The 23,328-nt window shown below is 38.1% G+C and overlaps 1 protein-coding gene across 6 annotated transcripts in view; it reads left to right on the top strand.

Moving 5' to 3' along the window:
- CLHC1 (clathrin heavy chain linker domain containing 1) overlaps window positions 1-23,328 on the top strand; it is a 40,210-nt gene that overhangs the window by 530 nt on the left and 16,352 nt on the right. For 3 of the 6 annotated variants that reach the window (XM_034659145.1, XM_011237833.3, XM_034659144.1), the window contains exons 2-8: window positions 5,950-6,208; window positions 9,951-10,138; window positions 11,918-12,051; window positions 14,685-14,886; window positions 14,999-15,111; window positions 15,486-15,579; window positions 16,985-17,091. In XM_034659145.1, the coding sequence (XP_034515036.1) occupies window positions 6,032-6,208; window positions 9,951-10,138; window positions 11,918-12,051; window positions 14,685-14,886; window positions 14,999-15,111; window positions 15,486-15,579; window positions 16,985-17,091 (1,015 nt within the window). In that variant the 5' untranslated portion in view covers window positions 5,950-6,031. The remainder of the gene's footprint in view (window positions 1-5,949; window positions 6,209-9,950; window positions 10,139-11,917; window positions 12,052-14,684; window positions 14,887-14,998; window positions 15,112-15,485; window positions 15,580-16,984; window positions 17,092-23,328) is intronic. The other 3 variants (XM_034659147.1, XM_034659143.1, XM_034659146.1) reach the window with 3 other exon arrangements.

The raw sequence follows: 23,328 nt of genomic DNA, 5'->3' as shown, positions 1-23,328 counted from the left end.
CCCCCCCCCCCCCGCAAGTCTGTCCTAGTCTGGGGAAGATTCTGGGCCTGGTGTAGCACTCCTTAGCGTGAAACATTTTAATATGTTGAAAACCTCAGGAGTTTTCAAATTTAAAATGAAGCCATATGGGGGAAGAAACCTGCGGACTGACTAGTTAGTTGTAGAATTTCCAAGTCGGGACATTTGGAGTGGTTGTGAAGGAAATCTTCCAAGAGGAAGATTTTGGGAGTATGTGCAGGGTTCTCTCCTCGCAAGGCGGGCCAATTAGAAGCAAGTTACACCTTCCTCTGGCCTTTCTCCACTGCTCAACCACGAAATCTTATAATGTACCTTCCTAATGTCTTCTCTTTTTATCTCTCTATGCCCTCTCCTCTGCATCCCCAGCTCCAAATTCAGGCCTTCCTTAATTTTCTCCTGGAAGAGTTGTCTAACTTCTCGCCTCAGTCTTTCTCCTTTTCTAACCCATGCTCACGTTTGCCTCCAAAACATTCTAAAAAGTAAGGATGATTATGTCATTATTCTACTTGACCTTCAAAATAAAATCCAAATTCTTAATTATGATATTCTACCTCTGCCTCCCTTACGGCCTATTTGGTCAAACCCATTACTCACTTTACACTTTAATGACTGAGCTAATTGAAGTTCCTAGCTTACCTCTGTCATGCTTGGCACTTCTGAAAAACCCATTTCTTCTTCCTGGAACATTCTTCGTCCCATATTCTGCCAACTTCTCTCCATCTTTACAAGAAAACTCCTTCAAAGAGTTGTCTGTACTCATCGTCTCCAGTTTTCCCCTTCCATTGATTGAAACTACTTCTGTTAGGTTTTTGTCCCTGTCATTCCAGTGGAATAGCTCTTCTGGGTCACTAATCACCACCATGTTGCTCAATTCACCGGTCATTTAATTTTATTTGATCTGTCGGCATTTGACACAGTTGATTACTTCCTCCCTTTTTGAAACATTTTTTTTTTTCACCTGACTTCCAGGATACCTCTCTCACTTCTACTTCCATGGGCACTCTTTTCCAGACTGTTTTGCTGCTTCTCTTGATCTACCAGACCTCAACTTTGGAGTACCCCAAAGGCCCAGTCCTTGGATCTCTGCATTTTGACATTTCCCAGGTCATTTTCATTCTGTCTCATAACTCTATTTATTTATTTTTCATTTTATTTTAAGTAGGCTCCATGCCCTGTGTGGAGCCCAATGTGGGGCTTGAACTCATGACCCTGAGATGAAGACCTGAGCTGAGATCAAGAGTCGTACACTTAACCAACTGAGCCACCCAGGTGCCCCATCTGCCTCATAACTTTTAAATACCATTTATATGCACATGACTGATAAACTTATCTCTCACTTAGACCACTCACTAGAACTCTACCTTCACATATCCAGCTGACTACTCAACACCTCTCGTAGGCAAGCCCGAAGTCCTGATCTCATGAAATTGCTCTTCCCATCTCTAAATGGCAATTCCCATCTTACTGCTAAGGCCAGAACTTTATGGTCATCCTTGACTGCTCTCTCATATCCACAGACCCTCTTACGCACAGCAAATTCTTTTTGGCTTTATTTTCAGTGAACAGGACACTTCTCACCACCTCTACTGTTACCACCTGATTCAAGCTACCATTAGCTTTTGCCCAGATTATTGCAGTCACTTTCTAATAGTTCTTCCAGCTTTGACCCTTGTCTTTCACAGAGCAGCAAGAAAGATTAAAAATGTATGTCAGCGTCACTCTTCTGCACATAGCCCTCCAATGGCTTCCCACATCAGTGAGAGTGAAGCATAAATTCCTATAAGTGAGGCTGTTGCTCCAGCACTGGAACAACAAGGCCATGTTCCAGCCCATTGTTCCTCTTGCCAAGTCTGCCTAGCGAAAGGGGACACTTTTTCTAACCTGTGCAAAGATGCACCATGGTGGGGGGAGGGGGCTGGTAGTGGTCCTGCCTTCAAGGCCTTATATCCTACATGACCTGGCAGCTACCTCTCTGACCTTACCTCTTTTGTCCCTTTCTCATTCTCTTCTAGCCCCACTGGCCTTCTCGCTGTTTGTCAGAGATGCTCTCCTGCTTTGAGGCCTTTGGACTTGCTGCTCTGTCTGCATCAACCACTCCTCCCAGGAATCTTCAACTACTTTTTAAAATGTCACCGTATCAGTGAGGGCTTTCCTTTTTCCCAACTTAATGCCTTGTATAAAATAGCACCCTCCCACCTTCTTTCTAGTCCCCATTCCTTGTTTTGTTCGTTTATACAACTTAGCCCCACGTGTCATCTGTATTTGTGGGTGTTGTCTGTCTCTCTGAATGTAACCTCTCGGGGGTTAGGGACTTTGTTTTGTTTGACGCTGTATCTAGTATCTAGGATAGTGACAGACACAGTAGGTGCCCCTCCCAATTTATTGAATAAATAAATGCAGCACAACATAAGCATTGCCCTAGGTGTTGTTCCATTAGATGTTTTTCCTGATGTTTCCCTGCCCTCTCCCACAAACTAGTGAGGTGTCCCTCTGGGCTTTTGGAGCCCATTGTGCCCACCTCTGTCACACTGCCCTCTCTGCTCTGTAGCAATGGCTTATTTAACTAGTCCAATAGACTTGACTGGGAACCTTTATGACTTGTTTTCTCTGCATCCCTATGTGTCTAATATGAATGAGTGAGTGAAAGGTAATCTAAGTTGGTTTATGTGACTCTGGGACATTTTGTAGATGCTGAGAAAATCACTTTAGCTGTGTTCTGGTTTGAGGACACCACAAGTCATGTCATCTGAGCAGACCAGATTATTGCTTGGTGATTATTAAGCATTTTTTTAGTATGTATTCTGCTAGAAACTACTATGTATGCACTGGAATGCATATAGGTAGGGAAGGATAATGGGGAGTGAGAACATCTTGGTTCCTGCCTACCAGGAGAGATAGAGAATGTAAACAGAAAGTCTCTATTACAGAGTGGCTGAGTGATAGAGGAAGTGCACGGTACCGTGGGACAATGTAGAAGTTGACCCAAGTTTTTTTTTTTTTTTAAAGATTTTATTTATTTATTTGACAGAGATAGAGACAGCCAGCGAGAGAAGGAACACAAGCAGGGGGAGTGGGAGAGGAAGAAGCAGGCTCACAGCAGAGGAGCCTGATGTGGGGCTCGATCCCATAGCACCGGGAACACGCCCTGAGCCGAAGGCAGACGCATAACCGCTGTGCCACCCAGGCGCCCCAAGAAGTTGACCCAAGTTTAAGGGAATTCAGGGCAGCTTTCCTGGAGCTGTATAAGCTGAAATCTGAAAAATGAGTAAAAGCCAAGTAAATGAGAGTGGTAGTAAGAGTGTTATCTTGGAGGGGCAGGGAGTGTTAAAGATGGAGGGAGGGAATGCAGAGATGGGAGAGAATTATGCAGGACTCTCAGCAAATTGATGGGAAAGGGGATGGGAGTTATGAGGAGGGGAGGGGCATGAAAAGGCGGACTACCTGGTTGGTATAGGGCATTCATAGGCTAAGTAAAGAAACTTGGATTTTATCCTAAGGTTAATAGGAGGCCACTGGTATTCAGATGTAACCACTAACTCCCCAGTGGTCACACCCATTCCTTCCTTCATTGACTATTATCTTTTACTATCTGAAATTACATTGTTTACTTATAGTCTGTTTCTCATACTAGATTGTGAGCCCCAAGGAGCCAAGAACTTTATCTTATTTATTACTGAATCTGTAGTTATAAAATAATGCTGGCATTTAGTAAACAATAAATATTGGTTGAATGAATGAATAAGGAAATTGATTTCTCACTTTGGAAAACTGTTGATCCATTCGTGGGTTATTATCTATTGGAACTACTTTATGTTCATTTATAAATTGGTTTTTCATTATCCAGTTCATCAACGTAAATTAGATCTTTTAACTTTGAAATCATTTTGGTGTCTCCTTCCTCCTGCGTATGACCTGTGGGCAGGATTTATAGGCCATATATATCATTTTAGATAACTAGACATCAATTATATCACTAAAACATGGTAAAATTGATTTAGACATTTATTCATCACAGCACTATTTATTATAGTGGAAATGTCCAACAGTGGGGGAATGATTAAGCCAAGTATGCACCAGGGGGCTCAGCCAGTTAAGTGTTTGCCTTCGGCTCAGGTCATGATCTCAGGGTCCTGGGATTGAGGAGCCTCGTGTCAGGCTCTCTGCTCAGAGGGGAGTCTGCTTCTCCTTCTCCCTCTGCCCCTCTGTCCCCTCCACCACCCCCACCCCCAATTGTGCATGTGCTCATCCTCCAAAAAAGTATGGTGTATCATACCATGAAATACTACACAATCTTTAGAAGTCATGTTTTTGTTTTTGTTTTGTTTTTTTTTAAGATTTTATTTGTGTGAGAGATAGCACAAGCAGGGGGAGTGGCAGGCAGAGGGAGAAGCAGGTTCCCTGTGGAGCAAGGAGCCTGATACAGGACCCTATCCCAGGACCCTGGGGTCATGACCTGAGCTGAAGGCAGTTGCTTAACTGACTGAGCCACCCAGGTGCCCGTAGAAGTCATGTTTTTGAAAACTATTCAACAACGTAGAAAAGTGTTTTTTATATTAAGTGAAAAGCATGAGGATACAAAGCTGAATATAATGTGTGATCCTAATTTTTATAGCTATAAAAATTCCAGGTTTTTTTTTAAAGATTTTATTTATTCATTTGACAGAGAGACAGCCAGTGAGAAAGGGAACACAAGCAGGGGGAGTGGGAGAGGAAGAAGCAGGCTCACAGCAGAGGAGCCTGATGTGGGGCTCGATCCCAGGACTCCGGGATCACGCCCTGAGCCAAAGGCAGACGCTTAATGATTGAGCCACCCAGGCGCCCCAAAATTCCAATTTTTATAACTGGAAAGAAATATACCAAAATATTAAATAATCATTATGTTTGAATAGAGGATTCTGGATGATTTTTAGTTTTTCATTAATTTTCTTTGGTTTATATTTTCCAAATTTTATATCTGAATGTGCATGGGTAGGGGAGAAGTTGGGAAGAGTTCAAATATTTGCCTTGCCAGACATTTTTGAGCAAGCCATGGGTTCTGTTTGATGTTAATGAAGTTTTCAGGAATCAGCTTCTGTGTCCAACTCTAATTGGATAATGATTCTTTACTTAAAGAGCAATGGAATGTAGCTGCTTGAAATTGTGCTAGAAGAGGACTGTTATCTTCGACATCATTGATGGATGGATTTTAGCAGAAGTTCTGACTTCTTACTTTTTTTTTTTTTAAAAGATTTTATTTGTTTATTCGACAGAGATAGAGACAGCCAGCGAGAGAGGGAACACAAGCAGGGGGAGTGGGAGAGGAAGAAGCAGGCTCCCAGCGGAGGAGCCCCACATGGGGCTCGATCCCAGAACGCCGGGATCACGCCCTGAGTCAAAGGCAGACGCTTAACGACTGCGCCACCCAGGCACCCCTGACTTCTTACTTTTTAGTTAGTAAGTTTATTTGAAAGATAAGAATTATAATAAAGTTTATCATAAAATAAATTCATGTGGTGTTTGTAGCTATCATGACTATGCCTGGGCCAAGTAAGCACACCGGTAGAGAAGTATTTGACCTTGTTTGTATCATGAGGAGGCTTCCAAACCGGTTTTCTCATGTGAAACAAACAAAATGGTAAACCTTCTGTTAGAAAGTATTGAATTAAGCATAAGAAACCGTCCAATCACATGACACATAGGCTTGGTTGCTAAGACGAGAGGTCTTTATTGACTGGTGTTTGGTATTTCTATCCCAGAGGTGTAGCACTTGACAGTACACTAGGTTAGACCTTTTAATTCTTAGGTTGAGATATTTATCTCCGAGATTCATGGGAAATTTTTTTCCCGTGACAAATACACATTTTACACCAGTTTTAATTAATTATAAATTTATTAGCAATGACTTAATTTATTTTAAGCTTCAGATCAGTTGATGGTCTTTTTTTCTTTCAGGCTTATCAAAGTTTTGGCTTTGTTGCAAAAGCAAGTCAAGACTTAACTCTTCTCTGGTGAACAAGTGTGCAGATTGTGACATATGTCGATCCAAGAAATATATAAACATGCAGTTCTCCCTCCCATCATTAGTAGAAGTGACAAGGAATTTTTGGAAAGTATGCAAAGATACATAATCACAGAAACTGAAAGAGTGGGCTGTAATGAGGATGGACCTGCTGATGAATATTACATCATATACCGAAACGTTTTTGATAAGGTATCATAACTCTCTTCAGATGAGGGAGTTTTCATGGGGGTAGCAATGGTCTATCTCGACAACTAATATTCCTGCCTTAATAACATCACTGCTTGTTTGAGTACACTTCATTTGTCAATTTTGAGAAGTTCATTCAGTGTATTGGGAAGGGATGAATGGGGAAAATACAGTGCTGGATTTCTATCACTAGATAGTTAACGAGTGTTTCGATTGTTTTAGCTTGAGTGCAGCCTGTCAGTTTTTGAGCAACAACTTACTTGTGCCTTCTAACATCAACTTGGCCTTTTATCTAAAATATCTGATTTGTTAGGAATTGGGCTGCCAAGCAGGAACCCGGTAGTTGTTGTTTTGGGTTTGTGATATCATTAAAGTTTTGGCTTAGATTTGAGCTAGCATATTAAGTTGGAAGCCTTTGTGAGTTAGAGGTCTAGATAGGTCCAGTAAACAAGAGGTTTGACTGGACTGAACACTGGAAATAGATGAGTTTAGAAAGTAATTATGGCTTTATATAACATTTGATTTTGCTTTTTAAGGTTTTAGAAACACTTGTTTTTCCTATAAACAAATGCAGTTTCCCCTTTGGTTCCCTCCCTCCTTTTTAAGCCCCCTTGAAAGATGCCCTGGCAGTAAAATAAGTGAAGTCAGCATCTTTTCCTCCTTACCCAGAAGAAATAATTATTTATCTTAAGAGTTTTGTTGATTATTGATTTCTGAGTAGAACAGCCACAGGCAAAATAGGAACTCAGTCTTTTGTTTAATTTTTAAACAATATACACTATGAATCTTATTTCTCCTCTAATTAAAAACATAGTGCATCACTCTAAGGAAAAATGAACGCAAAGTAGTGATCTATACCTACAAGTGGAATTAAGAAAATTGATGAGTATCCATAAGGGTATAAAATAAAGAAGCAGTCTTTTCTTTTAAGTAATCTAGAAACACTATCTTTTAGAATTGGTACATTGGCAGGTTAGCTTCATTTTATATGTTGTTATGATCAGTGATATTGCTTTTGAGTCATTAAAGAATGTATTGGATGAATGTTTAAAGGCAGTGTTTTGAATGGTTTCATCAGTATCAAGAATCATGCTAAGACTCTGCTTACCTCAAACCAGCAGAGGAAAGTTATCATGACGGTGACACGCTTATCTTTGCATGCTCGAATGCTGACACTTATTGGAGTTTTCTTACTGGAAGAGTTGTTTGCTTTAAATTAGTATTGTTCTAGTGAAGTCATTTTGGAGGTGGTGTTGGTTGATTTAATTCTCAGAGAAAAGACATGGGAATAAATAAAAGATAATGTCTACATCTATAGTCCTTTTCTCCCTAACTCCCAAGATTTCCATGTGGACTCTCTGTCCATTGTATAATTATAAGTTACACCTTTGTGCCTTGTAAAGAATCCTATTCTTCAGGACTGAGAGGGTGTCTGAAATAGAAATTATTTGGAACTTAGAGAAACTTTTCTTCTAGTTTCTCAAGATAATTAATCTTTTCATTTTCATGTTATTCCAGCACACTTGATTGTTAATAAACTATTAATGACTGCCTTCTCTAATCTTCCTTCTTTCCTTGGAAGTATCTAATTGGGCAAAGATGAAAGTATTAACTTGCATCTCCGAGTACTTGGAATCAGAGAACAAATACCAAATTCTGCTTAGAATCACACATAGAGGATTTTATCGGGCGAACACTGCCTGAATCAAAGCAAGGAGGACCTGAGACTCCTGTAACAAGAATTGAGGGTAGGTTATAGAAAGAGCCAAAGACAGTAAACAAGGAAGACCAAAGCTAGGAAGGGTGAGCTTCTACAGAAGTGGGTGAATTATGGAGGCAACCGTCCTCTGGAAATGGCTGTTTTTTATGTTTCTGGTAGCCTGTACAAATAGCCTATGTCCGTATATAGGAGCTGAGGTGGAATGACTACCCTTCCTCATCTCCCTCAGACCCCTGTATTTACCAAGTCTCTCGAGTTTAATGCAAACCTGACTCTCAAACTTGAATGACGTAGAGGCCAGGAAGGCTGTATGAAAGAGTGAAGTAGGTTGGCTATAAGAGAATAAGGAGTCTTGAGAACTGTGGCAGAATGAAGAACCAGTTCAATCTAAAGCTCCAGCTGATTACTGCCATTAAGGAATGGGGGTTCATGTTGGTAGAGTTTTCAAGAGAAGCTGGAAATACAGCTTTTGGTGAAATTTCCTGCCTTTTAAAATATTGTGTGAGTCAAGCAAAACTGGATTCTACCTGTAGCATGCCAGTGTGCTTCCTTTACTTTTATGCATTTCCTGTGCATCCTTAACGGTTCCCATTAGTGTTCTGAAATCTGTGTCTTCTAGCAAGCAGGTATGGGAGCTGATTGTGGTGTCACTTCCAGTCTTTTCTGTCCATTAATGTATCCAAATTATATTGGATTGTTGTGGCATATCTCAGAGGCATGTGAAGTGGCGAATGGCCAGGAACAGTGGGGTATTTAATTTGGAAGACTACAGACTAATGGCCTCTGTTTCATTAAAAGTTCCCGGGTGGCCATCCTCCTGGTTTGGGTAGATGGGTAATATGGTCTTGTCAAAAAGACAACCAGTATCTCCAACTCACATATCCTGATTTACCACTGATCTATAATCTCTTTGTACTATTTCTTGATAGACCAGATCTTTTCCAGACCAGATAATTTTTTCTAGATACTGTTCAGCTAACAGAAAACCAATGGGGGATACTAGAGACTAGAGATGTAGCTGGGGTAAACAGAATAATTATAGCTTTCGGAAGAAACTATGGATTGATCATTATCTATTCCCTATACATATTGATCCTTTCTAAAATCCTCATGTGCAGAATTTGGAAACTGTAAATTATTTATAATTTTTTGTTTTTTAACTTAAAATGTTTGTTAAGTATTTTTGCGTAGGTAATGCATACACAAGATAGGAAGGAAAGGAAAGGAAAGGAAAGGAAAGGAAAGGAAAGGAAAGGAAAGGAAAGGAAAGGAAAGAAGGAAGGAAGGAAGGAAGAAAGAAAGAAAGAGAGAAAGAAATAGAAAGAAAGAAAGAAAGAGAAAGGGGGAGGGAAAGGGAAAGGGTAAGAAAGTAAAGGCAACCAATAAAGAAGAATATACAATGGAAAATCAGGTCCTTTTCACCTCAGACCCTGCTTTCTCTTTGCTTCTCTGCAGGCACCCACTGTTTCTATTTTCTTTAATTATCCTTCTAGAGATATTCTATACTTATACACACCATTGGAAACCATGAATATGTAGCAGGTTTTCCATAGTCGCACTTGACATCTTAGCAATAGAAATGTAATTGGGAAATTGAGAGTATTGATAAGCCAGTAGGAGCTGATAGGTTAGAAAAACAGAGAAGTGAAGGGAATCCAGGATTTTAAGGTCTGAATGAAGCCAGAGACTAAATTTGGAGATAGTAAGGGATGATAGATAATTATATTTCAAAGATCTATAATTGAGATAAGTAGACCTGCTGTTGGTTTTAACTGACATCATATGATGTACGTGTTCATACTAAGTAGAGCAAGAATATTTAAGCTCATACTATTGAAATGATTCACAAAGTGCATACTGAGTAAATATTAGTTGTCTTTAATATCTTGGGTATTAAAATTTAAGACTTCTAACTGCTCATCATGTTTCATTTAAGAAATAATCTACAATGCTGTTTGCAAGGCTTTTGTTCTATAATCTTCTAGAAAAAAATTCAGTACCATAGGCAGAAAAATCATGTTTCAGGTAATAGAGTATGTCGCTGCATACAAATCCATTCTTACTTCAATCAAAAAAGAATATGATGCTTTTATTGAGACAATGAAGGAAAGCCAAAGAACTGTATTTTGTCTTCATGGAAAACTTAAAGCTTTGGCAGCAGAGCCCATGGCACTGGTGTATCACAGGAAAAGAACAATCCAACTTGAAGCCAGGTAAGTAAGTATATTAGTAGCCCAAAAGATGATAATTGTTACTTGGTTATATTACCTAGTCAATGGAACTTACAAAAAGTGGTTCTTAGCCCCCAAAATCCCAAGCATTGTAAACAATTAGAGATTCTCAACTAGGTTTATCATAGTGAAATTGTCAAAGATAAAGAGATCCTAAAAGTAGTTACAGAAAGAAGTAACCATTTGATACCTTCGCTTCCGTGTTGTAGCATATATCACAATTTCATTACTTTTTATGGTTGAATAATATTCCATTGTATGAATATACCACATTTTTTCTGTTTATCTGTTGATGGATACTTGGGTGGTTTCTACCTCTGGCTATTGTGAATAATGCCACTATGAACATTCATGTATAAGTATGAGTCCCTGCTTTCAATGCTTTTGAAAGTCTGTTTACTTTCTTTTTTTGAAAGATTTTATTTTATTTATTTAGAGAGAACGTGAGTGGAGGGGAGGGAAAGAGGGAGAGAATGAATCTCAAGCAGACCGCAGAGCCTTATACAAGCTTGATCCCTCCACCCTGAGATATGACCCGAGCCGAAATCAAGAGTCAGACATTTAACCAACTGAGCCACCCAGACACCCCAAAAGTCTGTTTACTTTTAACATTCTCTTCTTCCACAAGCATAAGTTTTTTGGATGAGAGCCAAAGGGTATTTTATTTGCACAGTCCCTCTTTCATAAATACTGCAGGCCCTTACTCTGAGCCATCTGTAGTCACCAGGAACTCTGTATGGTAATCAGATGTGGGCAGCAGTTCTCTACTGACAAACTGTTTTTAATTTTCCAGAAACTGGCCTTTATATATCTAATATATCTTAATCTGTTATTTCCTCGCAGGGCCAACATATCAATGATAAAGTAGGCAATGAACTTCAAATAATGCTTAAAAGAAATGGTCTTTAAGATACCCATTTCTGGAATAAGACAGATTTATTTCAAAGAGGTGCTATTCTTCCTCCAGCTCTAGGATCAAAATTACTATAGGAGGCTGAATAATGGCCTCAAAGATATTAGGTACTAATCCTGGGAACCTGGAATTGTAACTATATTTGGAAAAAGGGTCTTTACGGATGTTACTACGTTAAGGATTTTGAGATACGGAGATTATCCTGAATTATCCAGGTGGTCCTTAAATACAATCACAAGTGTTCTTATAGAAGAGAGGCAGCAGGGGAGAAGGCAGTGTGGTCACGGAGGCACAGATCGAAGTGATGTAGCCGCAGAAGGCCCGCAGCCCCAGAAGCTGGAAGAGGCAAGGAATAAATTCTTCCCTAGAGCTTCTAAGAGGAGGCATAGCCCTTTGATTTTGGCCCAGTGATACTGATTGTGGATTTCTGATCTCTGGAATAAATTTCTGTTGATTTAAGCTATCAGTAAGTTTTTGGCTATTTGTTATAGCAGCCACAGGAAGCTAATGTAATTACAAAAATAATTTTAATTGGAAAGGTCCAACTATAGGGAAAGACATAGTACTTTGTGGCCAGATTATTATGTTTGATACGCACTAATTTCCAGTAAGGTTGTGAATCGTAGTGTAAGATTTTATTGATGCTCTGAAAGAAAACTGTTCCTCACTTTCGAGGTTAGTTAACTTTTTATGGGCATTGTTTTGTAAACTAAACACTTAAGTCCATAATGGTTCAACATGATAATTAGCCAAAATAAAGTCATGATTTAACCTGTTTTACCTTAAATCTTATGGTTAAACAACTAAACTAGTTGAAAGGAAGATAAGAAAGCCTTTCTGTTTTTCAGAATGAGGGCTATTGAAAATAATTCCTCAAAGATTCAATCGCAAATAGACAAAATGAAACAACTTAGGGCAGAATATGATGCAAAAGAAGTAAGATATCATACTTTCTCCAAAGATCCTTCAAAACCTATTCCAGGTACTGTATTTTGTTTAAAATGTTTGAAATTCCAACTGTTTTCTGTTATTACCTATCATACAAATTAGTATGTATGTGCTGCAATGTGCATGTCTGCAAGGGCACCAGGACTTTGCCAGACTTCACAAACAACTTCAGCCGGACTCCTGGTGGGTACAAGGGAATGAGACAACTTCAACAACCCTGAAAGCCTGAGAGAGTTCTAGACTGGCTGGAATATATAAAGTATAAGGCAGTGATTATTAAAGTCTGGTTCCTGCATCAATGTCAGCGTTACCTGAAAACCTGTTAGAAACGCAAATTCTGACCCCACTGTAGACTTTCTGTGTCAGAAACTCCAGGGATGGGAGTTGGGGTGAGGGTGGGGTGGAGCTCAACAGTGTTTTAGCAAGGCCTTCAGGTGGTTCTAAAGTTTGAGAATCCCTGGTATAATAGATAAAAAACCTGTAGTGTATCAGGTTCTAGTGAATGTTGTTCATTCACATTGTTGTTGGCATTCCCTGGTTCTTTATCTTCAGCTAAGCCACATTTTAAGAAATTGGAGTATATCCTGGAATTTGAAGATGTTGACAGGTTTGTATGATGCATGGATAGAATTGTAAATATTCATCTTGGAGAAAGGGAGACTTTAGAATAGCTAACTGTACTCAAAACTTTTAAGGATTTCAACCAGTGTTTATCCAAAGGCAGAATCAATAGGTGGAAATTTTAGGAAGTCAGAGTTGGTTTCAATAGAAGCAGCTATGTCTTGAAAATAATGAACTGCTCCATACCAGAGGAGTTCACCTGAGCTTGGGCGATGATCCTGCATTTGGTGGAAGCAGGGACTAGATACACTTTCAAATATAAAATTGTGATAATCAAACTACAAATAAGGTACATATGAATAAGTACAGAATAAGTCAAATTGATTAAATGCTGAGAGGATTCAGGGTAAGGGAGTGATTAAAAATTAAGTAGGATTAATCCAGGGGTGTTTCTAGGAGATAATTTTGATGTACACCTTTAAAGCCAACAATTGGCCTGAATAAGGGAATCATTTCAAGTGTCTGTGATTGAGTTGTTATGAATAATGAACACAGGGGGCAAAGAGGGGGAGAGGACTGAGGGCTTGGCAGGTTTCATAAACTTTGCTTTGGAGAGAATAAACAGATTTCCCTGGGGTTTGCTGTAGTAGATTAATGGAATCTTTGGTTAGTGAGAAATCTTTGGACAAAGACCCTGAATTGTTAGGCAGAAGCTCTTCGTGGTATTGAGTAACAGTGATATTTAAAGTTTTGTGGGGTGTGGGGCACCTGGGTGGCTCAGTCATTAAGCGTCTGCCTTTGTCTCAGGGCGTGATCCCGGCGTTCTGGGATTGAGCCCCACATCAGGCTCCTCCTCTGGGAGCCTGCTTCTTCCTCGCCCACTCCCCCCTGCTTGTGTTCCCTCTCTCACTAGCTGTCTCTCTCTCCATCAAACAAATAAATATTAAAAAAAAAAAGTTTTGTGGGGTGTGACAGTGAGGTCATTAAAACTTTTTAACATGTAGGGGAGCCTGGGTGGCTCAGTCAGTTAAGCGTTGGACTCTTGTTTAAAGACTTTCTTTCCGGGGCGCCTGGGTGGCATAGCGGTTAAGCGTCTGCCTTCGGCTCAGGGCGTGATCCTGGCGTTATGGGATCGAGCCCCACATCAGGCTCTTCTGCTGTGAGCCTGCTTCTTCCTCTCCCCCTCCCCCTGCTTGTGTTCCCTCTCTCGCTGGCTGTCTCTATCTCTGTCGAATAAATAAATAAAATCTTTAAAAAAAAAAAAAATAAAAAAAAAATAAAGACTTTCTTTCCTTCCTTATTTATTTATGACAGAGCACAAGCAAGGGGAACAGCAATGGGAGAGGGAGAAGCAGGCTCTCCGCTAAGCAGGGAGCCCGACGTAGGACTCTATCCAAGGACCCTGGGATCATGACCTGAGCCGAAGGCAGACGCTTAACCGACTGAGCCACCCAGATGGCCTTTGACTCTTGATTTCATCTCAGGTCCTGATCTCAAGGTTGTGAGATCAAGCCCCGAGTTGGGCTCCTTGCAGAGTGTGGAGCCTGCTCAAGATTCTCTCTCCCCCTCCCCTTCCCCAGCTTGTGCGCCCTCTCTCTCTCAAATATAAAAAATAAAATAAAAACTAAAAAGCTTAAAAAAACTTTTGAAAATGCTAAGTTTTGAATAATTAGCCTTCCTTGATGATATGTTTAAAAATGCCACACATTTAAAATTGTGTGCTAATTCTGTTTATGTTCAGTAAGTTATAAGTTCTTACTACCATTTCTTAATTATTTTTTTAAACAAGTTCTTTCTTTTTCCTTTTTTTTTTTTAAATTATATTCATTTGTGAGAGAGCGAGAGAGAGAGCATAAGCAGGGGGAGCGGCAGAAGCAGAGGGAGAAGCAGTTTCCCTGCTGAACAGGGAACCCAATGCAGGACTCGATCCTAGGACCCTGGGATCATGACGTGAGCCAAAGGCAGACGCTTAACCAACTGTCACCCAGGCGTCCCTTAATTATTGCTTAACATGGCAAACTATGATCTATTTTGTTAAGACTTGCCATTTGAGCATAAGAGTCCTCAACACGGTTTCACTTTTGACTTGTTCCATTTTCCCCATAGGCATGACTCTCCAAGAATCCGTCAGTTTAGTTGCTCTCACTAAATACCTGAAACATCTCGAAGATAAATATGCTGAAATTAAACAGGCTATGTTGAAAAAATATGTACCAGTTCAGAGGAAGGCAGAGTTAGATGAGGAAATGATTGTGACATTAAAACGGAGAGATTTAGCTGAAAATCTGAACAAAGAATTACAATTTCGGTATGAAAGTTGATTATATACTTTTTAAGTTTGAAGCTTTTATTTGTGTTTATTCTGTTACTCCACTATTTGATTTTACATTCAGTATATTGATTTTTTTTTATGTTTGTAGTCATCAAAGACTGCTGATTATTTCAAATACACTTACTTCTTGGGTAAAATCTGATATGAGCAGCTCATTTCAAGAATTTGTGGAGCAAATTCAGAAAACTCAAAGTTTGCATGGTAATTTATCTGTTTTTTAATTACCACAAATAATGGAAAACATCATTTTCCCCTCAGAAAGCTCAAGAGAGAGGGTTTACCTAGGCTGAGTTTAAAGAAATAAAAAATGTACTTCCTTTGTTATGTCTCTATTACCCTATGAGCTTCTTCCTTCGACAGCTAACAGATAATTGGTGAATAGTAGATGTGGTAAGCCAAAGAGAGAATACCTAAAAATGTACCTGAAAATACGGAGACATGAACAGGGAGGCCACTCAGTTTAGGAAGAGGTTGGTGCTGTTAGAAGCCATACCATTAAGTTGTTGATTAATTAATCATATATATTTATTATTTTCTGTTGATTGATAATCTTAAATATCCTGTGGTGTTTTCAGTAATTACAGGTGACGAAGGCATTGTTGAGGAACTGCTTGAAGACGATCCAGGCAAGGCAAAAGAAGCTGAAATTTTGCTTTGCTACATTGAAAGGCAAATATTTTAAAAGCTTTGATTTTCCTTGTTAAAATGTTACCACATTTATTTAAGATTCATTGAAATATTATGTAAATATTTAATATTTATTAAATGTTTAGCATTTATTTAGCATCTTGATGACCTATAGTCTCTAGATTTTGTATTTTTACAATTTTACTCTAGCAAACATTGGAAAATAAACTAGAATTTTAAAAAATAGATTCTTTGTGTGAAAAACATTAGATTGGTAGTCTAGGAGATTTTTCCCAGGATATAGGTGGCTCATAGTGTTGATTTAAGTTTTATTTATATATATATTTGCATTTCCTAGCCATTAACCTGATATTATGAAATGTTTTTGAGAATGTCTTCTTGAGTCAGATTATCCTAACTCATTCAATCGTTTTTTCTCATCATTTCCATCCTATGACATATTAAGAGGTGTATTTCTTCCTAATATTTGTTACTATATGTAATGTATAATAGTGGCTTAAGAAGACCTAAGACTATTCTTTAAGAGATTAATTTATAGGCTATGAGTCCAATATGTAAGGAACATATGTAATAGTCCTAGTCAGATGTTAAACAATTTTTAATTGTGGATTGTCTTATTGATATGGTACAAAGAGGGGCAAAGGTCATTTTGGGGCAGCACCAAAGTCTGTGCTGTTTCCTTACACTGTATGCATCTCCAGGTTTATCAGCTTTAGATATGAGAGCAAAACCCTTGTTGAGATTAGAAGTTTTATGTATTTTGCTTATTAGTATGAGTTTAGTGTTTTTCTCCTCTAGGGTTTCAAATTCATTTGCAACACTGTAAATCCTGTTTGCCATAGTTTTATTAATTGTGGGGTAAGGGCTGGGTTGAAGACATTTTGCCCTAGGAAGAGGAGTAGATTAACTGAACTATTATTTTTTCTTCTTGTGTTAGTCTCATAATTAATCAGGAGTCTGATGTCTGGCAGAGCAACATAGGCTTCTGAATACCAAGGACCCTTTTGATCTCCAGTTCCACATTCTTGGTGTTTCAGTTACTATTTCCCCTAAGCTGAGTCTCTAAGCAGATTGCCCCTCTTTCCCCTGAGATCCCCTTTCATCCGCAGATGATATAAGAGAAAAAATCTGAGCTTATTGTGCATTCAGGTCAAGTTCTTTCCATTTTCTATGTCTTGCAATAAATACTATAGGAATAAAGTACAAGGTAAGGTTCAAAGTCTTCTGTCAGGTGAGAGTTTTATTCTGAGGATACAGAAATGACAGAATATTACAGAAAGAGTGAAAAAAAATCTTACTGAGTGAATGAATCTAGATATGGTTTTTCTATATTACTGTGTTTAGTGTGTTTTAGACATTTCTAATCCGTTTTCTTTTCTTTTTTGTGTGTACTATTATAATGTATAACGAAATGGAACGGCTGTAGGTTCAATGAATTAATATTGCTTGGTGAATATGAAAAGGCAGCTTGTTTTGCAGCAAACAGTCCTAGAAGAATTCTTCAAAACATTGAGACAGTGAATAAATTTAAGGGTAAGCATTTTCTCTGAACCTTACGTATGTATGCAGATTGTACTTTTTCCCCTGATGGAATGGAAAGAGTTTTGAAGTCGGAGACTAAAGATCTAGGCTCCAGCCCTATCTCTGCTATTTACTCAGTTTCTTTAACTGTCACATTGAGAAATTTGATTGGTTTTTCAACATGAAATGAGGAAATATTTCAAGTATACAGAAAAGTGTGGAGAAACATAAAACAGCCATGTACTCACTATCAAGATTCAGTAAATGTTAACATTTTGTCAAATTTGCTCTACTTCCTTTTAAAACGGCTTTGTTGTTGTAAGTTAACAGACATACAATACAATGTATGTATTTACACAATTTGATAAGTTTTGACATTTGTATCACCCGAAAGTTCCCTCATTGCCCTCAATGATCCTTCTCTCTGACTCTTCCTCACCTTTCCCATCTCCCTCTCTCCCACAACTTCCTCTCAGGGGCAACTGCCAGTCTGCTTTCAGTCACTGTAAATTAGTTTGCGTTTCCTAGAATTTTACATAAATGGAATTACATAGTAAGTTATCTTTTTTGACTGACTTCTTGCACTGAGCATCATTATTTTGAAATTCATCCGTGTGTTGCATCTATTAGTAGTTCAGTCTTTTTTATTGCTGAGTAGTATTACATTGTATGAATACAAATCCTTTATCAGATATATGATTTAAAAATATTTTCTCCAGTCTGTGGCCTGTCTGTTCATTCTCTTAGAAGTTTCTTTCTAGGAGAAGTTTTAAATTTTGTTGAAGTCTAATTTGTGAATTTTTTTTTTCTTTTATGGATCATGACTTTAGTGTTATACCTAAGAAATCTGTGTCTAATCTGCAGATTTTAACTCCTATGATTATGACTATGATTTTTGGTTAGGATTTTATAGTTTTATGTTTACATTTAGGCCTATGATTCAGTTTGATTTAATTTTGATATGTGGTGTGAGGTATGGGTTAAGGTATTTTTTTTGCCTGTAACTATCCAATTGTTCCATGATAATTTACTAAAAGGACTTTCTCCACACGATTGCCTTTGTTGAAAAATCGGTTGTCCTTATACTTTTAGGTCTAATCTGTTTCACTGATCTATTTGTTTATCTTGACACTAATACTGCACTGTTTTGATTACTGCCGCTTTATAGTAAGTGTGGAAATCAGAGTGTTAGACTTCAAACTCTGTTTTTCTTTATTAAATTTAATTTGGCTATTCTGAGTCTTTCATATTTCTCTTTAAATTTTTGGAATCAGATTGTAAATTTCTACAAAAAATTCTGCTGGGGATTGCATTAAATAATAGATAAATTTTGGGAGAATAGGCACTAAACAATATTGGCTATTTGGTCCGATGAACCCATAAACTTGGTATATCTCTACATTGATTTGGGTCTTTAAAAATTTATTTCAGCAGTGTTTTGTAGTTTTCAGTTTTCAGGTCTTTTTTTTACATTGAAAAATTTAATATTTTACTTAAAAATTTTCAAACATCTTAAAAATACCCAGGAACTCTTCCTTTGGATATGTTCTGAAATTGGTGAAGTTAAAAGTGATATTAGTATATTCCTAAGGTTTTTTTCTTCTCCCCTTGACTGGATCTGCTCAAGTTTTAATAAAGCTTACAATTAAGGAATGCTTAAATAGGTAAAATTACCAGCGAAACTGGAAAACAGCCAACTTTTATTAGCTTTCTAGGTATGTGGATCTTATGCTGAGAAATTAACCAGTATTAGACAGGTGGTACTTAATTGATGCTTAGAATTTAAAAATTCCTTTTATTTTAAAACTAAACTGAATTTTTAAAAGATGAGAAGCTGGAACTCAATTACAAGAGGAAAGTTGGGAAGAACTCAAATACATGGAGGCTAAAGAGCAGCCTACTGAAGAATGAGTGGGTCAGCCAGGAAATTAAAGAAGAATTTAAAAAATTCATGGAAACAAATGAAAATGAAAACACAACTGTTCAAAATCTTTGGGATGCAACAAAGGCGATCCTAAGAGGGAAGTATATAGTGCTACGAGACTTTCTCAAGAAACAAGAAAGGTCTCAAATATACAACCTAATAACCCTATACTTAAAGGAGCTGGAGAAAGAACAGCAAATACAGCCTAAACCCAGCAGGAGAAGAGAAATAATAAAGATTAGAGCAGAAATCAATGAACTAGAAACCAAAAGAACAGTAGAACAGATCAACGAAAGTAGGAGCTTGTTCTTTGAAAGAATTAATAAGATTGATAAACCCCTGGCCAGACTTGTCAAAAAGAAAAGAGAAGGGACCCAAATAAATAAAATTATGAATGAAAGAGGAGAGATTACAACCAACACTGAAGAAATACAAACATATTATAAGAACATATTATGAGCGACTATATGCCAAAAGTTAGACAATCTGGAAGAAATGGATGCAGTCCTAGAGACGTATAAACTACCAAAACTGAACCAAGAAGAAATAGAAAGCCTGAACAGACCGATAACCAGCAAGGAAATTGAAGCAGTAATCAAAAATCTCCCAACAAACAAGAGCCCAGGGCCGGATGGCTTCCCAGGGGGAATTCTACCAAACATTAAAAAAGAATTAATACCTATTCTTCTGAAGCTGTTTCAAAAAATCCAAATTGAAGGAAAACTTCCAAACTCTTTTTTTGAGGCCAGCATTACCTTGATCCCAAAACCAGACAAAGACCCCACCAAAAAGGAGAATTACAGACCAGTATCCCTGATGAACATGGATGCAAAAATTCTCACCAAAATACTAGCCAATAGGATCCAACAGTACATTAGAAGGATTATTCACCATGACCAAGTGGAATTTATTCCTGGGTTGCAAAGTTGGTTCAACATCCACAAATCAATCAATGTGATACACTACATTAATAAAAGAAAGGACGAAACCATATGATACTCCCAATAGATACAGAAAAAGCATTTGATAAAGTACAGCACTCTTTCTTGATTAAAACTCTTCACAGTGTAGGCATAGAGGGTACATACCTCAATATCATAAAAGCCATCTATGAAAAACCCACAGCAAATATCATTCTCAATAGGGAAAAACTGAGAGCTTTTCCCCTAAGGTCAGGAACTTGCAGGGATGTCCACTCTCACCAGTGCTGTTCAACATAGTACCAGAAGTCCTAGCCTTAGCAATCAGACAACAACAACAATTTTTATCCAAATGGGCAAAGAAGAAGTCAAACTCTCATTCTTTACAGATGATATGATACTTTATGTGGAAAACCCAAAAGACTGCACCCCAAAATTGCTAGAACTCATATAGGAATTCAGTATACTGGCAGGATATAAAATCACTGCACAGAAATCAGTTGTATTTCTATACACCAATGAGACAGAAGAAAGAGAAATTAAGGAGTTGACCCCATTTACAAATGCACCCACAACCATAAGATACCTAGGAATAAATCTAACCAGAGGCAAAGGATCTGTACTCAGAAAACTACAGAACACTCATGAAAGAAATTGAGGAAGACACAAAGAAATGGAAAAAACAAATATTCTTAAAATGTCTATGCTACGTAGGGCAATCTACACATTCAATACAATGCCTATCAAAATACCATCAACTTTTTTCACAGAACTGGAACAAATAATCCTAAAATTTGTTTGGAACCGGAAAAGACCCTGAATAGCCAAAGGAATGTTGAAAAAGAAAACCAGAGTTGGTGGCATCACAATTCTGGACTTCAAGCTCTATTACAAAGTTGTAATCATCAAGACAGTATGCTACTGGCACAAACACAGACACATCGATCAGTGGAACAGAATAGAGAACCCAGAAATGGACCCTCAACTCTATGGTCACCTAATCTTCGACAAAGCAGGAGAGAATATCCAATGGAAAAAAGACAGTCTCTTTAACAAATGGTGTTGGGAAGATTGGACAGCCACATGCAGAAGAATGAAACTGGACCATTTCCTTACACCATACACAAAAATAGACTCAAAATGGTTGAAAGATCTAAATGTGAGACAGCAATCCATCAAAATCCTTGAGGAGAACATAGGCAGTAACCTCTTCGACCTTGGCTGCAGCAAATTCTTGCTAGACATGTCTCAAAGGCAAGGGGAACTAAGGCAAAAATGAACTTTTGGGACTTCCTCAAGATAAAAATCTTTTTTTTTTTTTTAAAGATTTTATTTATTTATTCGACAGAGATAGAGACAGCCAGCGAGAGAGGGAACACAAGCAGGGGGAGTGGGAGAGGAAGAAGCAGGCTCATAGCGGAAGAGCCTGATGTGGGGCTCGATCCCATAACGCCAGGATCACGCCCTGAGCCGAAGGCAGATGCTTAACCGCTGTGCCACCCAGGCGCCCCAAGATAAAAATCTTTTGCACAGCAAAGGAAACAGTCAACAAAACCCAAAGACAATCAACAGAACGGGGAGAAGATATTTGCAAATGACAGATAAAGGGCTAGTATCCAAGATCTATAAAGAACTTATCAAACCCAACACCCCCTAAAAAAAAATCCCATCAAGAAATGGGCAGAAGATAAGAACAGACATTTCTCCAAAGAAGACATCCAAATGGCTGACAGACACATGAAAAAGTGTTCAACATCACTTGGCATCAGGGAAATAAAAATCAAAACCACAATGAGATACCACCTCACACCAGTCAGAATGGCTAAAATTAACAACTCAGGAAATGACAGATGTTGGTGAGGATGCGAAGGAAGGGGAACCCTCCTACATTGTTGGTGGTAGTGCAAGCTGTGCAGCCACTCTGGAAAACAGTATGGAGNTTCCTCAAAAAGTTGAAAATAGAGCTACCCTGTGATCCAGCAATTGCACTACTGGCTATTTACTCCAAAGATACAAATGTAGTGATCTTAAGGGGCACCTGCACCCCAATGCTTATAGCAGCAATGTCCATAGTAACCAAACTATGGAAAGAGCCCAGATGTCCATAGACAGATGAATGGATAAAGAAGATGTGAGAGATATATATATAATATATATAATATATATATAATATATATATATTATATATATATATTATATATATATAATGAAATATTACACAGCCATCAAAAATGAAATCTTGCCATTTGCAATGACATGGATGGAACTAGAGGGTATTATGCTAAGTGAAATAAGTCATCAGAGAAAGACAATTATCATATGATCTCACTGATATGCAGAATTTAAGAAACAAAGCAGAGGATCATAGGGGAAGAGAGGAAAAAATGAAACAAGATGAAACCAGAGAGGNGGGAAGAGAGGAAAAAATGAAACAAGATGAAACCAGAGAGGGAGATAAACCATAAGAGACTCTTAATCTTAGGAAACAAACTGAGGGTTGCTGGAGGGGAGAGGGCAGGGGGATGGGGTGGCTGGGTGATGGACATTGGGTTGGGCATGTGTTGTGTTGAGTGCTGGGTGTTGTGTAAGACTGATGAATCACAGACCTGTACCCCTGAAATGAATAATACATTATATGTTAATTTAAAAAAATAAATAATAAAAAATAAATAAAAAGATGAGAAGCTCAGAAAGAAATAGAGAGGTGTAAATAAGGAGAAATATACTCAGTGGAGCTTACAGATACAGATAATTTTTATTATTTTCATTCTAAGTGACAGTGTTTGATGTCAAATATATACAGCCTATTTTTCATAAGTTTTCCTCAAAAAACACTTTAAATTCAACAATTTTTTTTTTAAGATTTTATTTATTTATTTGACAGAGATAGAGACAGCCAGCTAGAGAGGGAACACAAGCAGGGGGAGTGGGAGAGGAAGAAGCAGGCTCATAGCAGAGGAGCCTGATGTGGGGCTCGATCCCATAACGCCGGGATCACGCCCTGAGCCGAAGGCAGACGCTTAACCGCTGTGCCACCCAGGCGCCCCTAAATTCAACAATTTGAAAAAAATGTTCTTTTACATTTATTTGAACATGAAAAATTTGTTGCCATATACATGATACATATAAACATATATATTTAGAGAGATTGCTTGACTGTGAATTGTGTGGAAATGACCTATCTCATTTTTGCGTGCATGATTTTCATTATTGTATCCTAGTAGATGTAACACAGAGTATAATCTTGTAGCTTTTATTCAGTGGACTCAACGTCAAGAAACCATTTCAACAATTATTTACAATTGGATAACTGACTGATAATCAGGTCATGTTACCCTCCAGAAGTATTCATACATAATGAGCGATGACACTGTGCATTTTGGGTGTTAAACTGTTAACTTTTTA

Source organism: Ailuropoda melanoleuca, chromosome 4, assembly GCF_002007445.2.
Source record: "Ailuropoda melanoleuca isolate Jingjing chromosome 4, ASM200744v2, whole genome shotgun sequence".
Lineage (NCBI taxonomy): Eukaryota > Metazoa > Chordata > Mammalia > Carnivora > Ursidae > Ailuropoda > Ailuropoda melanoleuca.
This window is presented reverse-complemented; position numbering and strand designations above follow the sequence as displayed.